Source organism: Dipodomys spectabilis, unplaced genomic scaffold (assembly GCF_019054845.1).
Source record: "Dipodomys spectabilis isolate Male_0828 unplaced genomic scaffold, ASM1905484v1 ptg000002l, whole genome shotgun sequence".
NCBI classification, from domain to species: Eukaryota; Metazoa; Chordata; class Mammalia; order Rodentia; family Heteromyidae; genus Dipodomys; species Dipodomys spectabilis.
The window spans coordinates 35,285,386-35,308,649 of record NW_024870679.1 but is presented as its reverse complement, the minus strand read 5'-3'; the positions used below and the strand labels follow the sequence as shown (position 1 = coordinate 35,308,649).

Genomic DNA, 23,264 nt, shown 5'->3' with positions numbered 1-23,264 from the left:
ATCTCACTTGAATATGCTCAGGGCTTTTTGAACAGTCCATGAAAGGTGACAGGGATATTAATTTCCACTTCAGCCCTGGCAATTTCACTCAAGTCCTTGGCATTCAAAATCAGGAGATATGCAGGTTTTTGTCCTGCCCCAGGGCTCACCACCACACTTAACACTACACCTGTAAGCATAAGTGAATAAGACACTTTTGAATGGAAAGGATCTCAGGTCTGTACCATAAATGTAACTTGAGATAATATATGACAGATTACATTAACAAATATAGAAAACTTCATGACTTAATTTCTTGTTTTGACTTTTCTACCACCTGCCTCCATGGCCACCTAAAGGAGTCAATTATCTATCTATCTATCTATCTATCTATCTATCTATCTATCTATCTATCTATCTATCTATCTATCTATCTATCTATCTATCTATCTATCCTGGGGCTTGAACTCAGGGCCTAAGTGCTATCCAGAAGTTCTTTTGTTCAAGGCTAGCACTCTATCACTTGGAGCCACAGCGCTAATTCTAGCTTTGTGGTGGTTAATTGGAGATAACAGTCTCATGGTCTTTCTTGCATGGACTGGCTTTGAACCATGATCCTCAGATCTCAGACTCCTGAGTAGCTACCAGTGCCTGGCTAAAGGAGCCTTTAAAACCCTTCTTTCCTGGACCACAATCTCCAGAAGGGAGTAAGTATGTCTGTGCTGCTCTATGTGCTACCCAATATCCTAGCACAAGAACTAGGTTATCATGATGCTCATTAAACAGTGCATGAATGGGCCTGTATTCTTGTATATAATGTAGAATATAATATTTATTCTACTTACTGAAAGAAAGCTGTAAGGATTAGGTGAAAAGTGTATGGAATAAGACTGAAGGAAGAAATATATTATAGCTAACTTCTAAAATCTATCTGAAAGCTGTCCAAACAAAGTAAGAACAAACTTTTTGTACTGTTGACTGAATGGGCTATGCATGGAAAATCCTTTAACATGAACTGGTTCCACATTTATTTATCTCATTCTTTGATTTCCCATATTTTAATCCCAGAGAGTATAATCTATCTCTCTGTCCCAGCTAAGTAAAGGTTACGATTGATACTTTGAGAAATAAAGGTGCGTCACCAGTGTTAGAAGGCCGTCCATGAGCTAATAAAGCCAATGAAAAAGGCAAGGCCCTGAGTACAAGCCTCAGTACCACACACACACACACACACACACACACACACACACATACACACACAGACAGATTGACTTGGATTGTACTTGAATTGTTCTGCTATAGGCTCTGGCTCTAGATCCCTTTTCAGCACCAGCATACTAAAAGAACAATGCAAAACTAGAGCAACTCTTAAGCAACTCTTAGCTGCGAGAATCCTCCATTTCCTTGACTCCTCCATTTCCTTCGCAGAAAACATTTCTTACAAAAGTACTTTTGATCAGGAAGAACAAATACTTTGCAATTCTGATGCTAGTTTCTTTCTTTACTCACTCATTTTGAGCTCCATCACAACACCAGAATGTGCTGAGCAATTTTTCTACTAGTAAACAACAAGATCTGATGACCTTCTTCCAAGAAGTTTAAATTCTTTAGTGCTAGCCCATTCACTGTATCAAGAATCATTTTTGAATGTTAGGAGATAATCAACCTAACTTCTAATGAGTTAACACATAGAGCTCCAGTGAAAAGTGTTCTGACACATCCATGACTTGCATTACCATCATCTTCCTCCAGGGCATCTGGGTGAGAAACAAAGATGGGTTCTGAGGGATATGAATTTGGCTCTTGCCATACCCATGTTTCTTTAGTTTTGACATTCAGTTTACAGAGCTGTGTGTAAGAAAAAGAAATAAATTAATCAATCAATCACTTGATATGCTTTGCTTGACTAGTGTGGGACTTAAAGCCCTGTTCCAATGTTAGCAAGATGGATTAATTACCCTGTCTGGAACGAAGTGATTCAAGCCAAGTCCATATGCATAGGTGTAAGGTTTCCCTCCATACTTCTGGTAATTGATTTGTGGAAACTCAAATGCTACAAAAAGCATACACATTTCAGAAAATCTTTAAGTTTTAAGCCTTCAGTTAATCTTTTTGTGTAGAAAATTTGCTCTCTTCCAGGTGAGGTTTTAGTAGACCCATTTACCTTGACGGGGCCCTGAAAAGAGGACCTCGGGCTCCAGCCAGATGGTCTCATCACTGCATAGAATGGCTGTGGCAGTTGTGTTGGGAAGTGTCACTAAATTCTTGCCTGTGTCAGCCTGAGGGAAATAAAAAAGATCACAGAAACCTCAGGCAGCAAGGTGGGACACTCAAGTAATCATAAACATAGACTCCTAAGTTTTTCTTACGTCAGCCCATAGGGAGAAGCAGTAGGGAGACGCTAAGTAGGGGAGCTGTGGTTCAAGAGGGTGAGATGCCTCCCCATGTGGCCTTGGGCTAACAATCATCAGGAAATCATATGACCTCTTAGGACATCAATTTGTTCATCCACAAAGTGATTCTGTTCTCCAAGGAAATTTAGGACCCTGAGAAAGGCTTTCTGGGAAAATGACTTAAAAAAAAGTCTTCAGAAGAACAAGACATCCATTGCTTGAAGGCTTACCGTTAGCTTGTATTTTGGTTTACTGTGAAAATACTCATCAAGTTCTGTTGTCAGAAAGAAGCAAAAATATAGAAAAAAAATGATGGGCCAAATACTTTTTAAGACATTTATCTCACATAAACTCTCTTGAGAGTATTTTATGAAAAAATAAACAGTAGGTACCATGAGAAAAGTACAATAGAGGAAGGAGAATCAGAGATGTGAAGGTAGGTGAGTTGAAACTGTAGTAGGTAGTCAGGTATCTTGGAGACAAAGCTAGAATATAAGGAAATCAGCAATGCATCCAAGCAGAGAGCGCTAAGGTGCCAAGCCTGAGGAAGGAGGATGCTGAAAGTGTTTGGGAAGCATTGGAGACACTGAGCAAGAGGAGAAGCAGAGCTGCACAGAGAGTTCGGGGCTAGATTCTTAAGAGCCTTAGAGATTATTATGAAGACATGGACTTGCCCTGAGAATGAGTGATGGGAGGCTGTTGGAGGAGCAATATGCTATGATTTGCTTTTAAAAGAAGTACGCTAGATGCTCTGTGGAGTCTCCCCTTGCCTATAGGGTGGATGCAAGAGTGAAGCTAGAGAAGCCAGTTTGTCTTACAGCAGTCTAGTCCAAACAAAATGGTTTCTTGCTAGTCTAGTAGCATTAGAGACAATGAGAGTCAAGAGATTTCCCTACGGCAGGATTTCAAAGGAGGAGAGCTAGCTAGCATGGCATCAGAATGTTTGTCTGGGGCAACTGTTTTTCACAACAAAGATTGGGATTACTGAAGGTAGGGTGACTTTTTTTTTGTTATTGATAGTGAGAAAGAAAGTCAGGTTTATCCCATCTTACCAAGCTTATGGTATCTGTGGGATATCACATGGAGATTTGGAGTTGGCAGTAGGTTGTAAGAAGCTTTAGTTCAAGAAGTGGGTGATGTACAAGGGGTCTACTTTAACATATTAGTCTGTGGAAAGGAGTGAATACCCAAATGGATAGTAAAGGAACCCAAGGACGGAGTTCAAATCCTTCCAACGTGGCAAATGTTGTGTGGGTACCTGTTGGGGATAAAGGGAGTTGAGAAGGATTTTGTAAAGGCATACGTGAATGATCCATTTGAAAAGGCAGGCAGGAAGGAGCTGGAAGAGATGGGGAGAATCGTGGGAGATATCCCTGTGTGGATTGGGGGGATGGGATAGTTTTGGTCTGGATAGGAGGATGGATAATTGGGTATATGGATGTTGGTGGGTGGGTAGATGTGGTAGAGGGAGTCCATGGTTCTTTTCAGATTTCCTTCGTTTGTTCAGAGTAAAAGGGCACATAGTCATCATGCCCATATGTAGGTGGAGGTGGGAGGTATAAACAGCTGAGAAGAGGAGTATGTGGAATATTTAGCTAGAAAAGTGAGAATGTAAGTGAAATGGGGAAATATAACAGTAACACTTGTGGCCATATATTTAAAATTGGACCAATTAACATGATTATGTGTTTATAGCACGTAAGTTCTAACTTGAAAGTACAAACATGGAGTGGAATAGATGATGTAATTTCACTGAAATTGTGATTTTTGACAAATTTGATAAACTAAGAAAGAAATGAAGATGGGTACAAGTGGGTAATCCTAATTATTGACCACAGAATTTGAATTGAGTGAGGTGGGATGGTAAATCCTTCAAGGGAATGAAAGATAGTGAGAAAGTAATATGCTCCATGGATTGGAAGTTCATAGTGGAGATTTTAGTAGGCTAAGTGATACAGAATGGCAAAGGTTGGGATTCAGAGCTGGTAATGAATGGAACTGAAATTATGGAAGAATCACAATCAGAGGTAACAGCGAAGAGCATGACTCTGGGGGAGAAATGAAAGCAAAGATAGGAAAAGACAAGAACCGTGGAAGACTTGGTGTCTTCTGACTTGGTGTCAGAAGAATCATGAGGCATACAAGGTGATTACAAGGAATCAAAGGGTAGAAAGAGAACTAAAGAGAGGCAGATGATAATGATACTGAGGGCTAATATACACATATGTATACATGTTACTTGGCTATACAACTAAAATGATGTGAAAGATGGAGGTTTTAAGGGTGAAGGGAAGAAAACTGGTCTGGAAGGATCAAAGAGGAGCAAAGGTCAATCAACTCCCGAGGTCAATGATGTAAGGTCTATACTATTATGTGGAGAGAAATTGCCTCCCCTGGAAATTGCTCTGAAAACAGTCCTTGAGAAGATGCCAGAATTTGATGAAGGTAGAGAGTACATTCTGAAGTGAAAAGATAGGGTTTTTTTCTTAGTAGTAGGTTATGAGTTAAGAGTAATGGAAGGCTTTAAGGATAAAGAAGGAATGGAGAAGATAATGAAATTAGTATTTGTAAAATGGGGCCTGAAGTACTTAGTGGTTATATAGGGAAGAAGTGAGTATATATACATATTTTTCTACTTGCATGTAATCAAGGACAAATGTGTATGTCAAACCTGGTTATATGGTTTTGAATTGAGTTGTTTTCCTGTTTTGTCTTTTCTTTTACTAAATTTGTGATATAAAAATCTGTAGCAATTTTATATTCCCACATACTAAGTCCTCCTTTTTTAAAAATATAGTTTTATTGTTATTATTAAGGTGTTGTAGAGAGGGGTTACTGTTTCATAAGTACACTTCTTTTTGGAAAATGTCACCCCTTTCTTTGCTTTCGATTTCTTTTTTAAATTTTTAAACAGTTACATGTATCTTTGATGCAGCAATCTTACTTCTAAGCATATCTTATTGATATATTTGCATGTGTGAAATAACGTATATACAAAATTATTTCTTGTTGTTGTTGTTGGTCATAGGGCTTGAACTCTGGGCCTGGGTACTGTCCCTCTTCTCTTCAACTCAAGGTGAGCACTCTACCACTTGAGCCACAGCACCACTTCCAGCTTTTTCTGTTTATGTGGTCCTGAGGAATAGAACCCAGGGCCTCATTCATGCAAGGCAAGCACTCTACCATTGAGCCAATTTCCCAGCCCCCAAAATTATTTCTTGTTAACATCATTCATAGTGGCCAAAGACTGGAAATAATTTTACTTCCCAGAAGTTGATTAAATGTGTATATTAAAGAAGAATAGTGTAAACTGAAATAATCAGTATAGACTGTAAACAATACTACATACTGAAAAAGTACTCAATATACTCTGTTAAATGAAAAAAAAGTGGCATTGGAGGCATGTCTCAGTTGGTAGCATGCCAAACAGTGGGCGAATGTGTCTGGTACCTAGTTTGAGTCCGAGTTTTGGACCCCCCCCTAAAAGAAGGAAAGTAATGACTGCTGAGTGTTGGTAGCTCACACCTATAATCCTAGCTATGCAGGAGGCTAAGATAGGGAGGATCACAGTTCAAAGCCAGCTTAGGCAGGAAAGTCCATGAGACTATTATCTCCAATACCCCCCAAAAAGCCAGAAATAGAGCTTTGGCTCAAGTGGTAGAGCACTAGCCTTGAGCACAGACGCTCTGAGTTCAAGTCCCAAGATCAGCACAAAACCTTTTATAACCAGGATCTGGTGGCTTACACCTGTAATCCTAGCTAGTTAGGATGCTGAGATCTGAGGATCATGGTTCAAAGCCAGTGCAGGCAGGAAAGTCTGTGAGACTCTTATCTCCAATAAACCAATCAGAAAACCAGAAGTGGCACTGTGGCTCAAGTGGTGGAGTGCTATCCTTGAGCTGAAGAGCTGAGGGATGGTGCCCAGGCCCAGAGTTCAAGCCCCAAGACCTACAAAAACAAAACAAAGCAAAACAAAAAAAAAAAAAAACACAAGCAAGAACCTCTCCCCCCAACCTTCTGTAGATATTGAAAGCAGAAGATGAATATTGAAAGTTAATTGTTATGTATGACAATGGGATATAATAATTGTATAATTTTATATGTAGTGTTTATATTTTCTTATTTTTCCATAAACCAAGTAAAAGAAAGATACCAACAAAAATTACACATAAAAAGTAAAAGAAATGGGATGGAAGAGATGGAGAGAGGAATATGACTTTCCAGTGTATACCTTTATATGTATCATTTATACCATTTGAATGCATTGTCTTTCAAAAATAGTGTTTTTAAAGGTACCACCATTATTAGTTAAAAACTAGTTTATTCTGTGATCTCTTCTCAACCCTTCTCAATCTTCTGAGACTTTTGCTTCCCTGACAACGACCACTTTCAGGGTTTGTTTTTGGTCTGCATCCTTTTCAACGTGTGTGCTATGAGCAGTGCTGAAGCCCTCTCCAGCCCCAGCCTGGGTGGCAGTTCCCTTTCTTAGAGATGAGTAGGGTTCTTTGGCAGCTCTTTGTGCTTCTTCTGGCTTCTTTGTTTCTACTACTTTGCATACACTCTACTACTTTCTATACTATTGTGTTTACATGTGTTTTTTTTCTCTATTTTACTGTTCCCAAGCCATCAAATTTCTCATTTCAAAACTAAGCAAACTTCTTACGTTTCTTTCACAAAATCATTTTGAAAGAATAATACACCCCTCCCCCCTTTTTTTGTTGGTGTTGGGGCTTGAACTCTGAGCCTGGGTGCAGACCCTGAGCTCTTCAGCTCAAGGTAAGTGCTCTACCACTTGAGCCACAGCATCACTTCTAGCTTTCTGGTGGTTAATTGGAATTAAGAGTCTCATGGATTTTCCTGCCCAGTCTGGCCTTGAACCACAATCCTCAGATCTCAGCCTCCTGAGTAGCTAGGGTTACAGGCATGAGCCACCAGTGCCTGCCAATATAATTCCCCCTTTTAGAAATGTCCCTATTGGTAATATATTTGATCATTTTTCCAATACTAAAAACCGTCAGCTTTTCTTCTCGTCAAAAATTTGTACTGTATCTCAATTGCCTTCCTTTTCAAGAAAGTACAATCAATGGAAACCATACATTCACAAAAAGCTGACCTTTTTCTTTATTTTAGGATGTAGTTCCTTAAATGATTCTCTCTGTCTCTCTCTCTTTCTCTGTCTCTCTCTCTCCCTCTGTCTCTCTCTCTCTCTCTGTCTCTCTCTGTGTCTCTCTGGTGCTAATTTGGGTCTTGAACTTAGGGCTTATATGATGTATCTGAGCTTTTTTTGCTCAAGGCTAGCACTCTCTCTACCACTTAAACCACAGCAATATTTCCAGCACTTTTTCTTGTAGTTAACTGGAGATAAGTGTCTCACAGACTTTCCTGCCAAGGCTGGTTTTGAACCAACATCTTCAGATCTCAGCCTCCTGAGTAGCTAGGATTACAGGTGTGAGCCCCAGTTATTTTCTTTATTCAGGTACTTTTCATCTTTATATACTCCATCTCAATTATACTATAACAGAGATTTTAGTCTCTAGTCTCACCATCATCCAATCTGTCCTGCATGATATTTCCAGAGTGCCTTCCTAAAACTAAAGCACAGACCCCATCGTGCTGCACACATACCATATATGTTCAGAATAAATCAGCAGATCCAATTACTCATTCACTGATTAAGCTCATTACAATACCATTCCAATTCTTTTTTTTTTTCAGTCCCTCTTGCTAAACACTCATTTCCCCTATGCTCCTAATATAACCAATGACTGTATGTTTCCATGTCCTTTTCTAACTCCAGGCCTTTGTAAGAGCTCTTTTGCATACTTATAGGATTCAATCGCTTTGCCATTCCCCCAGCATTCTCCATCTTCACAGAGCTTACTCATTGGTTAGGAGCAGTAACAACTGGCTCTAAATTCTAATTTTTTTTTTTACTATGTCTGATCTAATCTTTGATTCAGAGTTTCATATTCCATGTAGCTGTCTCCCTCCCTTTTGAACATAGTAAGAAGAGAAAGTATATATGTATGTGCTTATATGTGGAAATTACATTTTTTTCTTAGTTTCAACTGGTATATCTGGTTTAACTGGTATTTTGTTCTGTCTCCCTAAATAGTCCAGATATTAATTTGGTTATTTTGAAAAGTTAATCATGAAATAGGGTAAAGGAAAAGTAAAAATAAAAAACAACTCCCTCCCTAAATATATACCGTGAATTTCAAATGAAGAAAACTTGGGGAGTGGCAAATAATTTGGAGAAAGCAGTTTTCCAAAGTTCTCGCATCTACTTAAAGATCAGATCTACTGAAGAGGAATATGATAACCTTCCACTGTTCTTACTGAAATTCCATTTCCCAAGGGAAATGAAACTCATATCATAGAGGAAGGGGCTAAAATTCAAAAGACACACCTAGAGCCTAAAGGAACTTTTGTTTGAGAACATTGTCTGCTTTTCAGTCTCATTTCTTTCTCTTAAAAGTCCTGCATGTAATTTCCCCTTCTCTATAAGTATCTAGAGTTCTCTTTCCTCTGTGTTATGAAGAGTATTTAAGCCATACCATTTGACTTTTGAGTTTCATAGTTTATGAAGTTGTTTCAGTTGCCAAACTATCAGAGGGAAGTTTTGAACTTTTCTACAACTATCTAATGCTATTAAAGCTTTTTTTTTCTTTTTAAACTGGTCCTGGGCTTAATTCAAGGCCAGAGTCCTGAGCTTTTGTGCTCATGGCTAGTCCTCTATGACTTGAGCTACACCTCCACTTGTAGCTTTTTTTGGTAGTTTATTGGAGATAAGAGTCTTGCACACTCTCCAGACTAGGCTGGCTTTGAACCACCATCCTCAAATCTCAACCTCCTGAGTAGCTAGGATTATAAGTGTGAGCCACTAGTGCCCAGCTGTTAATGCTTTTAGACCTGTAGTGATATTTTCAAATATTTCAGAAGACCAGAACAATGGAATTATTTCCCTAAAATAGTACTTTCTGATGCTTGCTTTCTCCAGAACTTAAACTTATTGTTTACAAAAAGATCCTAAGAATTGGTGGGCCTGCACTATCTTGGGGAGCCTATGCTTTTAGAAGGGTTTTGTAACTGAAAGAGCCATAGATTTGGGAACCTGCCTGTCATCCTGCTGTGCTGCAGTTGTTTTTTCTTCTGTCCCATCATTCTTTCTTCCTTTGTAAAACAAAAGGAGTTTAATTAGTTTAAAGCTCTTTCCAAGCTCTCACATTTGAAGATGTTATGCATAAACATGAAGCAAGAGATGAACTCCTGAGAGAGATGGAACATTCTGGCTGTATTTGACGTCTGTGTAGACAGAGGTTACCTTGTCAATGTTCAAAGGAAGGACGTATCTCCTAACTTCAGGTTGAGGAGCCTTTCTTGCATTTCTTTTCACCTCTTCCCAATTCTCACGTAAGTTGGCTAAATATAAGTAATTATAAACAAATTCAAATCTGTAAAAACAAAAATCAATCATAAACATATTTTTCCCCCTCAAAGTCTTCCTATGTAGGCCCTCTGGCATCAAACAAACGATCTTCCTGCCTTAGCCTCCTAAGTACTGGTGTTCACTACCATACTAGGGCAATTACAAAATAACATTATAGAGGAAACTCATGACTTTTAAGAGAATCTGTGCCTGCTAGTTCTTTACTCTACAACCCAGACTTCTATTGACATGGGCCTATTTGAACTCTAGTGGATATGTTTTAATAACAGCAGCCTTTCAGTAACTTGGGTCATTTGCAAAAAGCATGTTTCTTTCTCCCAGTCCAAAATGAGTGGGATTCAAGGCCCTCTAGACATCTTGTCAAGTGTATGTTTGCTTCCCAGGTCACAGAATCTTCTCTTTTCAGATCTTCTTCATGAGTCCAATTGGTTTTCCTTCATTAACCATGCTTTGATTTTCAGTTGGTGTTTTCTACTGCTTTTTTGAATTATGTGGTTTTGTTTTGACTGTTGTATACCTCTGGCTTTTTAAAAAAAAGATGTAATTCAGATTAAACATTAATTTACATCTATGTCAAAGCCTCCTCTTTCTAGAAGCAACTGGAAATGGAACACTTATCAAATATCCTTTCTTACCCTTTCCAGCAGCAGAGATCCACAATGAGAAAACCATCATCTTCGTAAGTGTTAATATGGTGGAACAAATTGAAAGAAGAGGTCCTGTATTTATTATTGAGGTACTTCCTTTGTCTTTTGTGAGCAATGTGAATCCAAACCTTAAAAATTAAGGAGAACAGTTTTTGTTGCATTTCAAAAGGAAAAAAGCACACATTATAAAATGCACTCTATGCAGTATCACAAACTTAACAAGTACATTTAAACTCACCCCCATGGTTTCATTGGACTCAAAACAGTCCATGTAGTTGGCTCCCCAAAGACTCCAGGATGACAGAAACTTGAACAGGTTAATTTTGACAGGTGTCTCCACAAAAACAATGTAGTTGGAAGTCAGACCAAAACTGTTTCCAGAAACATAAAGGGTTTGTGAATGCAAAGGCTGATTCTCAAGCTACAAATAAACTATGTACACAAGGTATGTTCAAGTTCAATGAATCAACAGTGCCTCCATGAAATTATTTAAGGTTTACATTTACTTTTTGGCAAAAAAGCATCATGATTGAGATTAGTATCAAAGGAAGCAAAGCAGAGCTTTAAACTTTTGAGTTTTCCTGAAGATTTGTAGCAGGCCTTCGAGTTACCTATGGACATAAGATGGCTTGAATCGGTCACTGCAGGGGAACTGTACAACGACCTCCGACTTGCTTATTGGATCTTCCTTGTCTGAAATAAAGGAGTTTTAAAAGGCTTTGGAAGAGCCTCTTATCTTTTTTAAATACAAAGCATTTTTTAAATAATTTAATTGTTAATAGGTATTTAATAATTTTAATTTTTAAAATAAAAAAAAACATCAGGCAGGTACTGCTATTTTCCAGAGCTTATTTTCATTCACTGATATAGCTTAGTGAAATTTTATGTGAAGCTGCAATTTCCCAAGACAATTCAAATGGTAGCAAGTTTTGAAAAGTTCACTCAAATAAGGATGTGGAAAAATATTATGGAGTCCCTTCTTCCAACAAATGGTAGTGGATTTTAAGTCAGAGAAGCAAGGCAAAGATTTAGTAGGATGAAAATGCCTTTTACAGAATTTCAAGATGTCTATGCAGTATAGGATAGATGAGTTTATATTATCTCTATACGTAATTCTTGCGCAAGTAAAAATTTATATAAAGTCAGTGGTCCTCCACTGGAATATGATATACATGCCTTCTTAAAATATTGATTGTGTCCCTACTGCCAGAATTTCTTGTTCAGTCTGCTCGGCAAGGGACTTAAGATTTCTATTTTTAATAGGTTCCCAGATGGTGATGCTACTTGAAAAACTATGCTTCAAGAACTATATTCATAATACTAAACAAAAATCCACATGGGATCCAGTCATTCTGTCATCAGGCTGATGACATCAAGATAACAATGAATGTGTTAATGAGCAGAAGATGAATGGAGAAGTCTGAGTACTCTCCTTTCTGTTTTAATTCTTTCCTCAACTTACTTGTAGGTTTAGAAATTAAACACAAAATACTTATTTAATTATGTTTGGGATATGAATAAGTATTCAATACAGGTTTGCTGAGCTGTATGTGGTAGTTTACACCAGTAATCCCAGCACTCAGAAGGCTGAAATCTGAGGATTACAGCTCAAAGCTAGTCCAGGCAGGAAAGTCTATGAGATGCTTATCAATTAACCAAGAAAAACTGGAAGTGGTACTGTGGCTCAAAGTAGTAGAGCACTAGCTTTACATGGTAGAGGGCTAGCCTTGAGCAAAAAAGCTCAGGGACAGTGCTCAGGCCTCGAGTTCAAAACCCACAACTGACCAAAAAAAAAAAAATGCTCAAAACCCAACAAATTAATTAAATAATTAAATCACTTGCTGGATTTAGATCTAAATTAGATATGGTCAACTTAAATTAGATCTAAATTAGATCTAAGTTAGATCTAAATTAGATATGGTCAACATATACACTATATTTTAAACCATTGTAGAGTGTAACTTAGTTATTCACTTTCTGTATCTTTAAGTCTTCATTTCTTATGATGTGATGCATTTGGACATTAGTTTCCTAGTAGGATGGGGATGAGAGCAACTGTTGCAACTGTGATAATATTTTAATTGCATTTATGTTATCTCTGATGGTCTGAAAATCTTATACTTGCCATAGCCTTTTTACAATATAAATACTTATTTCCAGAAGAGGGAAGGCTGGTAAACTTACCTGCTTGTAGTGGAGGGATCTTTACTATATTATAAGCAATTGAAAAATTTTTCCCAAAGCAATTACCAATGTTGTAAACAGTCCCATCACTTTCAATGTGGGGATGAGCAGTGGCTCCATTGACTGAGACATACTTACAAAGATCAACCTGTAGAAGGAGAGCAATGACATCTATGTTAAGAGAAAGATGATTGTCCTTAGGTTTGATCCCACTCTATTGTACTTTGTCTTTCTTTTGATCTCTCTATTCATCTATCATCTTTAAGGTTCATCTGAAGTCTTGCCTTTACTTCAATTCAGGACTTTCCTCTGACTATCTGGACTTCTGAAATCTAGATTTCTCTGTCACTGTGCTCTGCACTTGATACCAACCATATATACTGCTCTGGTTGAACAAACAATGATGTATTTGAGTCCTGGGACTTCTGCATGTTTCTTTTATTGTATCATAGTAAGTTGTTTGATATTCAATAAAGTTTGATTTATAAAAAACAAACAAACTAAAGCTATGTCTCTTTTTTTCTCTGATCTTGGGGATTGAACTCAGGACCTGAGCACTGTCTCTGAGCTTTTTTTTTTTTCCCTGAAGGCTAATGTGTTACCATTTGAGGCTCAGCTTCATTTATGGCTTTTGTCTGATTACTTGGAGATTAAAATCTCATGGACTTTCCTGCCTTAGCCTGCTTGAACCAGGGTCATATGATCTCAGCCTTTTGAGAGGGTTATAGAAATGAGCTACCAGTGTCCAGCTTAATTGTTACTCTTTTTTTATGGATATTCAGATTCCTATTTTATAAATAAAGGATATTATAATCTACCTCTATATAACCATGACCAGAACTCAAGATATATTGACAATTTTTGCTTTTTTAACTTAATTGTTTTTATTTAAAATGTTGAAGCATTGTAAACAACTTTCAGATTCCCTGTCACTTATCCCTTATGCTCTTTAATGGATGTCTCAAGTGAGGGAAAAAAGACATTTTCTTCCTTGACTACAATGCCAGCCATCCAATGTCATGTACAGAGTATACACTGGAACTGAAAGGAACTTCAAGATTTGTCCAGTGAAAACCTTAATTAGGTGAGAAACAAGTTTCTGAGGAATAAACACAATTTTTTTGGGGGAGCAGTTGTAGACCTTGAACTCTGGGCCTGGGCACTGTCCCTGAGCTTTTCAGTTCAAGGCAAGTGCTCCACCCCTTGTGCCTCAGTGCAACTTTCAGCTTTCTGGTGGTCAATTGGAGATAAGAGTCTCACAGACTTTCCTGCCTGGGCTGGCTTTGAACCACCTCCTGAGTAGCTAGGATTATAAGCATGAGCCACTAGCTCCCAGCCACAAATATTCTGCACTTTAATTTCTTTTAAGAAATTAAAAATCTTGGCCTTTCAGTTTTCAGAAGGAGACATTGAGGTATCAGAGAAGTGAAATGTCTTGTTCAGTGATGCAGAGGCCTGTCTTGGTATATCAGTACTAGAATTTCTACCTAGACCCTACCCAGTAACATTTTGTTGAATGAATAATTAATGGAATGTTTGATTAGGAGAATATTTTTAGCCCACTCATCACTGAGTTCATAACTGATCATCTAGTACATGCCAGGAATGGAGCCACCACACAGGGAAACAGAAAAGATCCTTTCTTTTGGGAATTCCGGTTTAGACCTATGTGGTTCCACTTGGTAGCCACGTAGCAATATAAATGTAAATTAATTGCAAATCAGACAAAATTTCAAATTCAATTCCTTAGTCACATTTGCCACATGTAAAGTGCTCAACAGCATTTGGAAAATGCAGATATGGAACATTTCTGGCTATAACATAAGCCGGATATGAGAAAAAATGGTTCCTGGAGAGGTCCCCATCAAGAGCAGTGAGTGTGAAACCGAACCTGCAAAGGCCATCTAAGCTAGAATGGAAGATTAGATAAGCTTCTTTGGGGCAATACCTCCAACTGATGCTTGAGAGATGAGGAGAAGTTAGCCAGGTAGAATAGAATGACTCTTCTAGGAAACAGGAATCATGATGTGAAAGCATAGAATTGGGAAGTGGTGCATTTCATCTAGGAATCACCAGTTATGCAGCAAGATGTCTGGGAAGGTTCATGTACTAGGGAAGTGAAACTGAACCACTTTCCTCCACCCCCATTTGAAACTATGGGGGTTCTAGATGTAGATGGTTCTTTGTATTGGCAGTTTTACATGTGCTGAATCAAGGAAATTGTACTTTGGGGAATCAGGTAAAGATAATAGCAATTTTTTTCTAATTCAAAACTCTTACGTGAATTCATGGTACAGTGCTAAACTGGCCCATGACAAAGTCTATTCTACAGACAAACTATAGCTGCTACATTTCCAGTGGAGGCACTGTGCAATTGAAATACAGATTTAGTTAGAGTAAGAATTGTTTAGAAACTCAGCTTTCACATACACTTGAACATAGTCACATACACATCAGAAAGAAAGTACAGTATATGTAAATAGTCTGTTGAGACTTGTAAATAGTTCCAACAATGACTGAGACTTTCCATTTCTACTACCACTTCATTATACCTCTGGTCTGTTTCTTACAATTAAAACATAAATATTGTACACTTTTCAGGGTAACCTGTGATGTTCCAATAATATTTACATTATGTAGTGTTTAAGTCAGGTTAAATGTATCTGTTTTCTCTAACATTTAAAGTTTTATGGTAAAATATTAAAAATGGTTTCTTCTAGCCTTTTAGAATATACATTAGTGTTATCTATAGTTTTAAATTCCAATATTGGCCTCCTGGCTATCCTTAGCTCTTTTGTCCTCCCATAAACATAGTTCTGCTTATGTCAGTTCTTTAAGCATATTTTCTGTAGACTCTCATTAGCGAATCTATTTATTGCAAAGGTGTAGCCCACTATTCAAACATTTAGTTTTACCCCACACTGTGTTCCACTATCACCCTTGACATCAAATGCCCAGAAGACAAACTCCTACTTTGGAGTGGTACTGCTTCCTACTGTTAGGTCTGGAAGTATTGGAGGAGGGCCTCCACTGGGAAATGCTGCACGTCAAGCCCATGGAGATTATTCTCAGTTTCTATGACCATTTCCCCACTTCTGTATCTTGCTTAGTTGTAACTCCTCCATCTTGAATAGCCTTTCATCAAACTCACTGAAGTTTTACTTTAAAACAAATTTCTGGCTAAGATGCAAGCTTCCTTGATCTGCCTCCACCGGTGGGAAATAATCTATTTGTGCTTTGTTACATTTCTCTTTTCTTAAAGGACTCGTCAAATGTTGTGTTATGGCGGTGCTCCACTTTCATTCTTCAGTCTATGTATTGACCTTCCTAAAGACATTTGCAATGCTTTGCAAGTATACGTTAATAAATGTTGATTAAAATTATGGGTCCATTTTAAGGAATGCTACATTGATACCTCCCAAGTTTTTTAGTTATTTCCTGATATAGCTATTATTTATGCCTGTGTTATTTCATTTAAGGTAAAGCTTTACGTTATTGCAAGAAGGGGCAAATTGGTACAACATATTTGCCTAAAACCATAATAGCAAGGTTTCCAATTTTAATAGTTATAAAATGTTGAACATCCACTGTGCACTAGATCCATCCTAGATCCATTGTATAAAACCTGGCAACTCAGACCTTATTGTCTTATACTTATTGATACACCTCTTGCATTTGGCAAGCATTCTGATACATGGAAAGTACTCAATAAGCATTTATGTTGTACAAGAATGTGTGATTATGTTAAGAATTTTTTATGGCTTTCCTCCAAATCATGTATTTAAAATGTCCTGAATGAAGAGATCAATTTCATCTTATGTTATATCACTAGTATTGGTAGAAAACAAGGTTTTGATTGAATTCTAAATTCCAAAATTTAAATTCCTAAGCAATGACACCTAAGCATTGCATTGTACCTGCTTAATTGTCTCCAAGGTTTCTGGATTAATCTTTGTAATGAAGTTGGTCTCTGTGCAGGCATAGTAATCTTCTCCCACTGGGTAGATATTTACAAGGGCATTGTCCGTCACTTCTACTCCTCTAAAGTAAGAAAAAAACCTGCAGAAGCAAATGAGTTTTTCAGTTCACTAATTTTCAAGCTGTAAGAGGAAAGGGGTTGTTGTAAAATATCATGAATAACATGCAGCTTGGTTTCAGTAACCTGGAAAATATATTCTTGCATGGATCTGGGAAAGCACAGGTGCCAAATTCAGTGATGACGATCCTTTTCTCAGTCATTGCCCGGACATAAGCATCAGTGCGGATGAACCTGAAAAGCATTGAGACATAGGAAAGGGTCACATGCAAGGGCCCTCACTGCGTTCGTGTAGAGCTTAGGATGGTTGTTCAATGAGCTTTTATCAAACTAGGATTAGAAAGCCATAATATGAGGCATAAAGACACTGTCTGTCCCATTTCTTGGAGTGGCCCAGGGGAGCTTAAATATAGTCTTCTAAGCCTTACAGTGACAGATAAGGAAATTATGGTTCCAAAAAAACTTAAGTGATTGGCATATGAAGCTGAGCTGGCTTTGTAGAATTCAGACTTGGTTAGTATCAGACAAAGTGAACTTTCCCTATGGGAGAAGTTTTCCATGGGTATTCTAGTATTTCTAACTCTTTTTTATCCTAGAACCTGATAATGTACATATAGGGGGAACCTAGATGCTGGTGTGCTAAATTATATTCCTTTAAATATTTTTGCTTCCCTCTTGGGCTTTGATTCAATTTTAGAATTTATTTTGTGACATTTTGAAAATGGATATTCTTGAATTCTATCTCTGCATAGGTAGATCTGCTGACCTGCATCTCACATTAACTGGCAAATGTTGCCTAAGATTTGTCATGTGAAGAGCAAACTAATATCTGACTTGCAGTTATGTGAAGAGGAACAAGGTCTTTAGAATGTATGAAAAAGCTCTTTCTGAACTCCAAAATTTGCTCTCATAGGTAAATTTTTGGTTGGTTTGACCGGTTTTATTCTGTCACAGTCCAAGGTAGCCTGAATGGTTCAGGTCTTCCTCTTGATGTCTACTCAAAATTCCTGGAATCTGTAGTTATCAACAAAGCCATTAACACATGAGAATATTGAAGTGAGAGACACAAGTATTGTATTGGCATGAGGGCTTCTTAGAGTGATGGGCTGGACCTCCAAACTCTTTAGCAATAACTTCTTCTTGTTTTTGGAACACTCCTCTTTTTGGTATCTCCATGATACCCCCTTCCTACTCTCCTTCCAGTCCTTTCTAATTATAAAAAGTAAAAGGAATCAAGTTGGGCGTTGGTTGAATAACAAAAACTTGTGTTATTCTAGAGTACATCCTATGTGCTAGACCTTATACTGACAATAATCTGGGCAATGAATCTGCCAAGCTAATTCTCCCTTTTACATATGACAAGATCAGGAATTAAAGGCCAACATTTTGCCAGGCATCACCAACAGAAGCAAATTGTGGTGGATACAGGATTTGAAGCCAGGCTAGATCTTAATGCTAGATCTAGCTTTCTCATTGCTTTATGATAGGGCTCCCTGGCAACTACTGGACACACTGATTAAGGAAGCTTCTGCAAAGGAAGTTGATACATAGGTCTTCTTTTGGATGTACGAGGGGGAATACATGGTAGAAGGAACTGAGCTAGGCCTTTCTCTGGGGAGAGGAGTGGACTGGATACTCCCTTACCTTCTATGGTATGTGACATGTCCTTCCTTAAAGTCAAACTTGTGCAGGAGGGCTTGGCCATCAAACAGGTGGTAAAATGGTTCAGATCCAACTTCAAAGAGTCCTGGCCCACATCGAAGGAGGCTGCCAGTGAGCCAGAGGGGTATCCTGCCTGTGATGAAGTTAGACACAGAGCATTGCTTCTCATCTCTGTCCTCGGTCTGGGTTCAGTCTTTGTAAGTTGGAATGGTGATACTAGCAGCCCCATTGGGCAGCCTCTTCTGTAATAGGCTGGCAGTGACTTCTGGTCTCAGCAACCATGCTGGACAATACTGAGACAGTGTCTGCTAGTCTGAGTCTCCTTTCACTAGGAAAGCAGATGGTGGGAAATATGTCAACACCACAGAGTTTGGATAATGGGTTGAAGAAGTGAGATAAAGGCATCTTGAGGTGAAGAGAATACTCACCTTAACACTAATCCATCTCTAAACACAATTCCATCGGCCTTTTTGCCATCTTACTTTTTAAAGGAATTCAAAAAATGTTAATGTGTTTTAATAGACTGGGGGTAGAGGGATGAACAATGAGAAGAGCAAAACATTTAAAAAGGTGAATTTATAGAAGAAACCATTTTAATGAAACAACAGGAATTCTTACTGGCTTTTGAAAATCGAGAAATTGGGCTGGGAAGGTGGCTCAGTAGTAGAGTGCTTGCCTTGCATGCATGAGGACCTGGGTTCTATTCCTCAGCACCACATAAGCAGAAAACACTGGAAGTGACATTTTGGCTCAAGTGGTAGAGCACTATTCTTGAGCTGAAGAGCTGAGGGACAGTGCACAGGCCCAGAGTTCAGGCCCCAACAACAACAAAAATAAAAATAAACAAGAAAATCGAGAATTCTGTTTCTCTTAGGGTTTGAATCAAAGTACCCAATGAAGATCAGCTTCCTATAGTAAAGAGTGCATAGGGCTGGGTGTCAGGACCTAGATTCCAGTCAGGACATGCCGTGAGCCCTCTTGGATCCTCCAGTTTCCTCATATGTAAAATAAAGTGTACTCAAGACCATCCTTAAGAGCGGTGAACACTGGACATGGTTTGAGCAATCTTTACTGAAAGGATTCATCAAATCCATGCCAGGGACCACACAGAGGCAGGCAGGCACAGGAGAACGATTATTACAAGGTTTATTAGAGAAGCCATATTTGCCCTGGAGAGAGAGCACATGGCGACCTCCGCTATCTAGGTAGCAGCAGCGTCTGAGGGTAGGAAGTGAGGTAGATGAGAGTTCAGGTTATGGATGGTGAGGGAGGGGCCAGCTGTATGGCCAGAACTCCAGGGATGGGAGGGGCTCAGGTTTGGGTGGAGCTGAGGACCAAAGGTTGGCATAATGCTTACACTTACTAGATTAAAAATTTTTGAATGTAATTTTATTGCTAAGATGTTTTTCAGAGGGGTAACTATTTCATAAGTCAGCTAATGAGTACAATTCTTTTTGAACAGTGTCTCCCCTCCTTTTCTTATCTGTTTTCACTTCCTATCCCTGCCTATAAGTTGCATAGTTCATTTTTTATATAGTGTATACTGAATACCATAACTACATCATCCTTCCTCCTTCCATTCTTACTGGATTAAAAAGTGGATTATTTCCTATAGATAAATTTGACTAGTCTTTCTGATACGAAGATGAAGAAAGGTGTAGTCCCACGCTTGAAGGAATTGCAGTTAGGTACCATGTATGCACATTAGTGAAATGAAGAAGTGAAATGAAGGTCAACAAGAGAAAATAATGAAATAAAACCCCTAAAATTCCAAATCCCCTTCCCTGTAGCCTCTAGAGATGCAACTGATATGAAGACAAAGAAGAAAGACCTTCACAAAAAAGAAGATGGTGTCATGATGAGGGAGACCCACCTGTGACATGAGCTGTGAGTGGTGTGGACAGTTCCTCCACAGTTTCAAACAGCTTCTTATAACCAGCCGCAGGGTGCTCAACTCTGCAATGGTGAGGAAGTTCATTTTGGTATTCTGGTAGTTCAAGGTCAAGGAGGAGGCAGCAGAGTACCAGGAGGGAAGGCACCTATGGCTCAACGCTAATGCGCTGCTGCCAATCTGACCGCCCCCAGGGAGCATGGGAACGGGTGGTGGAGGGAGTGGCAGGCGCCAGTACTCATTACTGTACAGTTCTCAGAGAAGAGAATGGGGCTCACTTTAGGGTTTGCTTTTCATGTCATGGAACATGGTCCCTCTTTTAAAATCAGTTGTTATGTTAGACTTACTCCTAGCCTCTGTACTTTTCTTCTATTTCTGAAGACAAAACAACGAACTCTGAAATTGGCCCTTTTCTTCCTGGACTTTGATGCTGTCTAGGCCTTTTCCAGGATGTACCCTGCCCTATGGAGACTCTCAGCTGACTGTACTGCTGACTTTCTTGCCTCATACAGTCATTTGTTTTGTGCCTACAGATTGGGAGACAATAGCATTTCAGATCAGGTAACTCATCCTCACTCACATTTATACTATTTTCTATGAAAGCCCAAGAGCTTTGGTGTGCTGGTGGCTTACACCTGTAAATCCTAGCTACTCTGGAGAATGAGATCTGAGGATTGAAGTTTAAAGCCAGCCCAGGCAGAAAAGTTCCAGTGAGACTCTTTTTTTGTTGTTGTTGTTATTGTTGACTTTTGTTTTGTTTTGTTAGTTGTGGGGCTTTGTACTTTGGGCCTGGGTGCTGTCCCTGAGCTCTTCAGCTCAAGGCCAGTGTTCTACTACTGGATCCACAGCACCACTTCTGGTTTCCTGGTGGCTAATTGGAGATAAGAGTCTCGTGGACTTTCCTGCCCTGATGGCTTTGAACCACAATCCTCAGATCTCAGCCTCTTGAGTAGCTCAGATTAAAGGCGTGATCCACCAGCGCCTGGCCCAGTGAGACTCTTATCTCCAATAAACTACTCAAAAAGTGGGAAGTGGCACTGTGGCTCAAGTGGTAGAGCACTAGCCTTGAGCACAAAGTGGCTCAGGGACAGTACCCAGGCCCTGAATTCAAGCTCTAGGACCGAAAAAAAAAAATCAAGAGAATAAGAATCTATATTTTTATGTATTTCCTTCATCTCCTTGCCTACATTTTATAAGTTCCTAGAGTGGGGATTCTGCTAGTTATCATAATTATTGATGTTTGTATATACCAGTATTGGGGCTTGAACTTGGCTTTTTTTTTGGGGGGGGGGGTTCATGGCTAATGCTTTACCACTTGAGCCAGGACAACAACATGGTTTTTTTTTTCTTTTTGGAGATAGAATCTCGCAGATTTTTCTACTAAGGCTGGTTTTGAGTTGTGATCCTTAAATCTCAGCTTCCCGAGTAGCTAGGATTAGAAGTGTGACTCACTGACACCCGACATTCATAATTACTTTCCATAAATCACTTTCACCACAAAATAACTTTGCATGATACTGATTCATTAAAATCTCACAACAACACAGTCTAGTAAGAAGTATTGTTATAGTAATTCAACAGATTAAAAAAAAACCTTTAAAAATTTAAGCAACTTGGACTCAAAAATAAATAACTTACTCAAAGTCACACTGCTAGGAACTGACTGGCAAGAAGTGAAACCAAAGTCTGTCAGATATTTCTTTTGGGGGGTGTTGGTTGTCGGGCTTGACCTCAGAGCCATGGCACTGTCCCTGAGCTTTTGTGCTCTATGCTAGTACTCTACCACTTTGAGCCACAGCTCTGCTCCCAGTCTCTGGTGGTTAATTGGAAATAACAATCTCATAGACTTTCCTGTCTGGGCTTATTTTGAACTGCGATCCTCACATCTCAGCCTTCTGAGTAGCAAGGATTATAGACCTGAGTCACCAGTGCCTGGCTTTGTGCGATATTTCTCTGTACATTACTGTTTTCAAGTTCCAGTGTCAGTCACATGAGTCTCACCATCACTTAGATCTGAATTCTATACCTTTACTTCAATAGGGCAAGAAATTATGCTATTGAGACTGAACAGTTTTTTTTTAAACATCATCAACCAATTCAATTCTTTCAGGAGCTCTTTGAAATAGCCCATTTACCATCTAGTGCCAGCACTAAAGCATTATTTAAATTAAAAAACTCTCCCAGAGATACTTACTGTACAGACATTTTCTCCCAGTTCTTGTACCAACTGAAGAATGAGGAATCAAGTTCTCAGCCAGGGGCCTTTGTGTGCCTTCTAATTCCCCCACCCCTCCTCCAGAAGGAGTTATGGCTTTGGGGGCTCCACCTCCTCAGCTTAGGGAGCAGAAGAACAGAAGTACCTTTCAGCACTCCTGATGTTTTAGCATTATTTAGGTTTGGTGTTTCCATCACAGCTTTTTGGCTGTTTTCCGGAGACCTCAATTCTTCCTAAGGAGAATGAGAAGCAGATTAGAAAGACCTGTGTAGGAGTGGCCAGCATTAGGCCTGAGCTGATCCGAGTTACCCAACTGGAACCTGACCTGTTTTCTAGCACCTACCTCCTTCTACCACCTTTGTACCCTCATCCCTACCCCCATTCATTTATTCACATTCTTGGCATTCTGATGTCTCTACTGAAGCTTCTTTATAGGAGAAAATTGAAGCATGAATACTGGCCAAGTAGCTCCATCTTTTGCCCATCCCAGAGATTCTGTAAGCTACCTAATATTAAAAAGGTTTTTTTTTGTTGTTGTTGTTGTTTCATTTTATTTTTGCGGGTCAAGAAAGCTGAACTCTGGGCCTGGGCACTGTTCCTCAGCTCTTCAGCCCAAGGCTAGCGCTCTACCACTTGAGCCATAGTGCCACTTCCAGCTTTTTTTTTTCCTGCTTATGTGTTGCTGAGGGGCCTCATGCATGCAAGGCAAGCACTCTACCACTGAGCCACCTTCCCAGCCCCTACTAAAAGTGCTTTTACATTGCTTTAATTAGCTGGAGTTTGTTTCCTTGTTTTAAACTAAAGCCC

The 23,264-nt window shown here is 39.0% G+C and overlaps 1 protein-coding gene across 1 annotated transcript; it reads right to left on the bottom strand.

Annotated features, from left to right (window-relative positions):
- On the bottom strand, positions 1-22,447 carry Rpe65 (retinoid isomerohydrolase RPE65). The gene is made up of 14 exons (XM_042682121.1): positions 22,437-22,447; positions 20,225-20,307; positions 18,334-18,484; positions 16,816-16,923; positions 16,571-16,712; positions 12,654-12,801; positions 11,081-11,162; positions 10,708-10,840; positions 10,458-10,597; positions 9,697-9,826; positions 2,144-2,258; positions 1,938-2,032; positions 1,716-1,827; positions 1-169 (listed from the first exon to the last, which is right to left on the bottom strand). Exons 1-14 carry the CDS (start codon positions 22,445-22,447, stop codon positions 18-20), a joined length of 1,602 nt encoding a protein of 533 aa, XP_042538055.1. The 3' UTR covers positions 1-17.
- Between the last annotated feature and the right edge of the window lie 817 nt (positions 22,448-23,264).

What these genes read in the sequence shown, in the direction of transcription:
- Rpe65 (XM_042682121.1), bottom strand. An exon ending in CATGTCACATACCATAGAAG is followed by an intron (nt 16,924 to 18,333) that starts GTAAGGGAGTAT and finishes AATGCTTTTCAG; the next exon opens with GTTCATCCGCACTGATGCTT. An exon ending in AAGCCATCTTATGTCCATAG is followed by an intron (nt 10,841 to 11,080) that starts GTAACTCGAAGG and finishes TTCTGGAAACAG; the next exon opens with TTTTGGTCTGACTTCCAACT.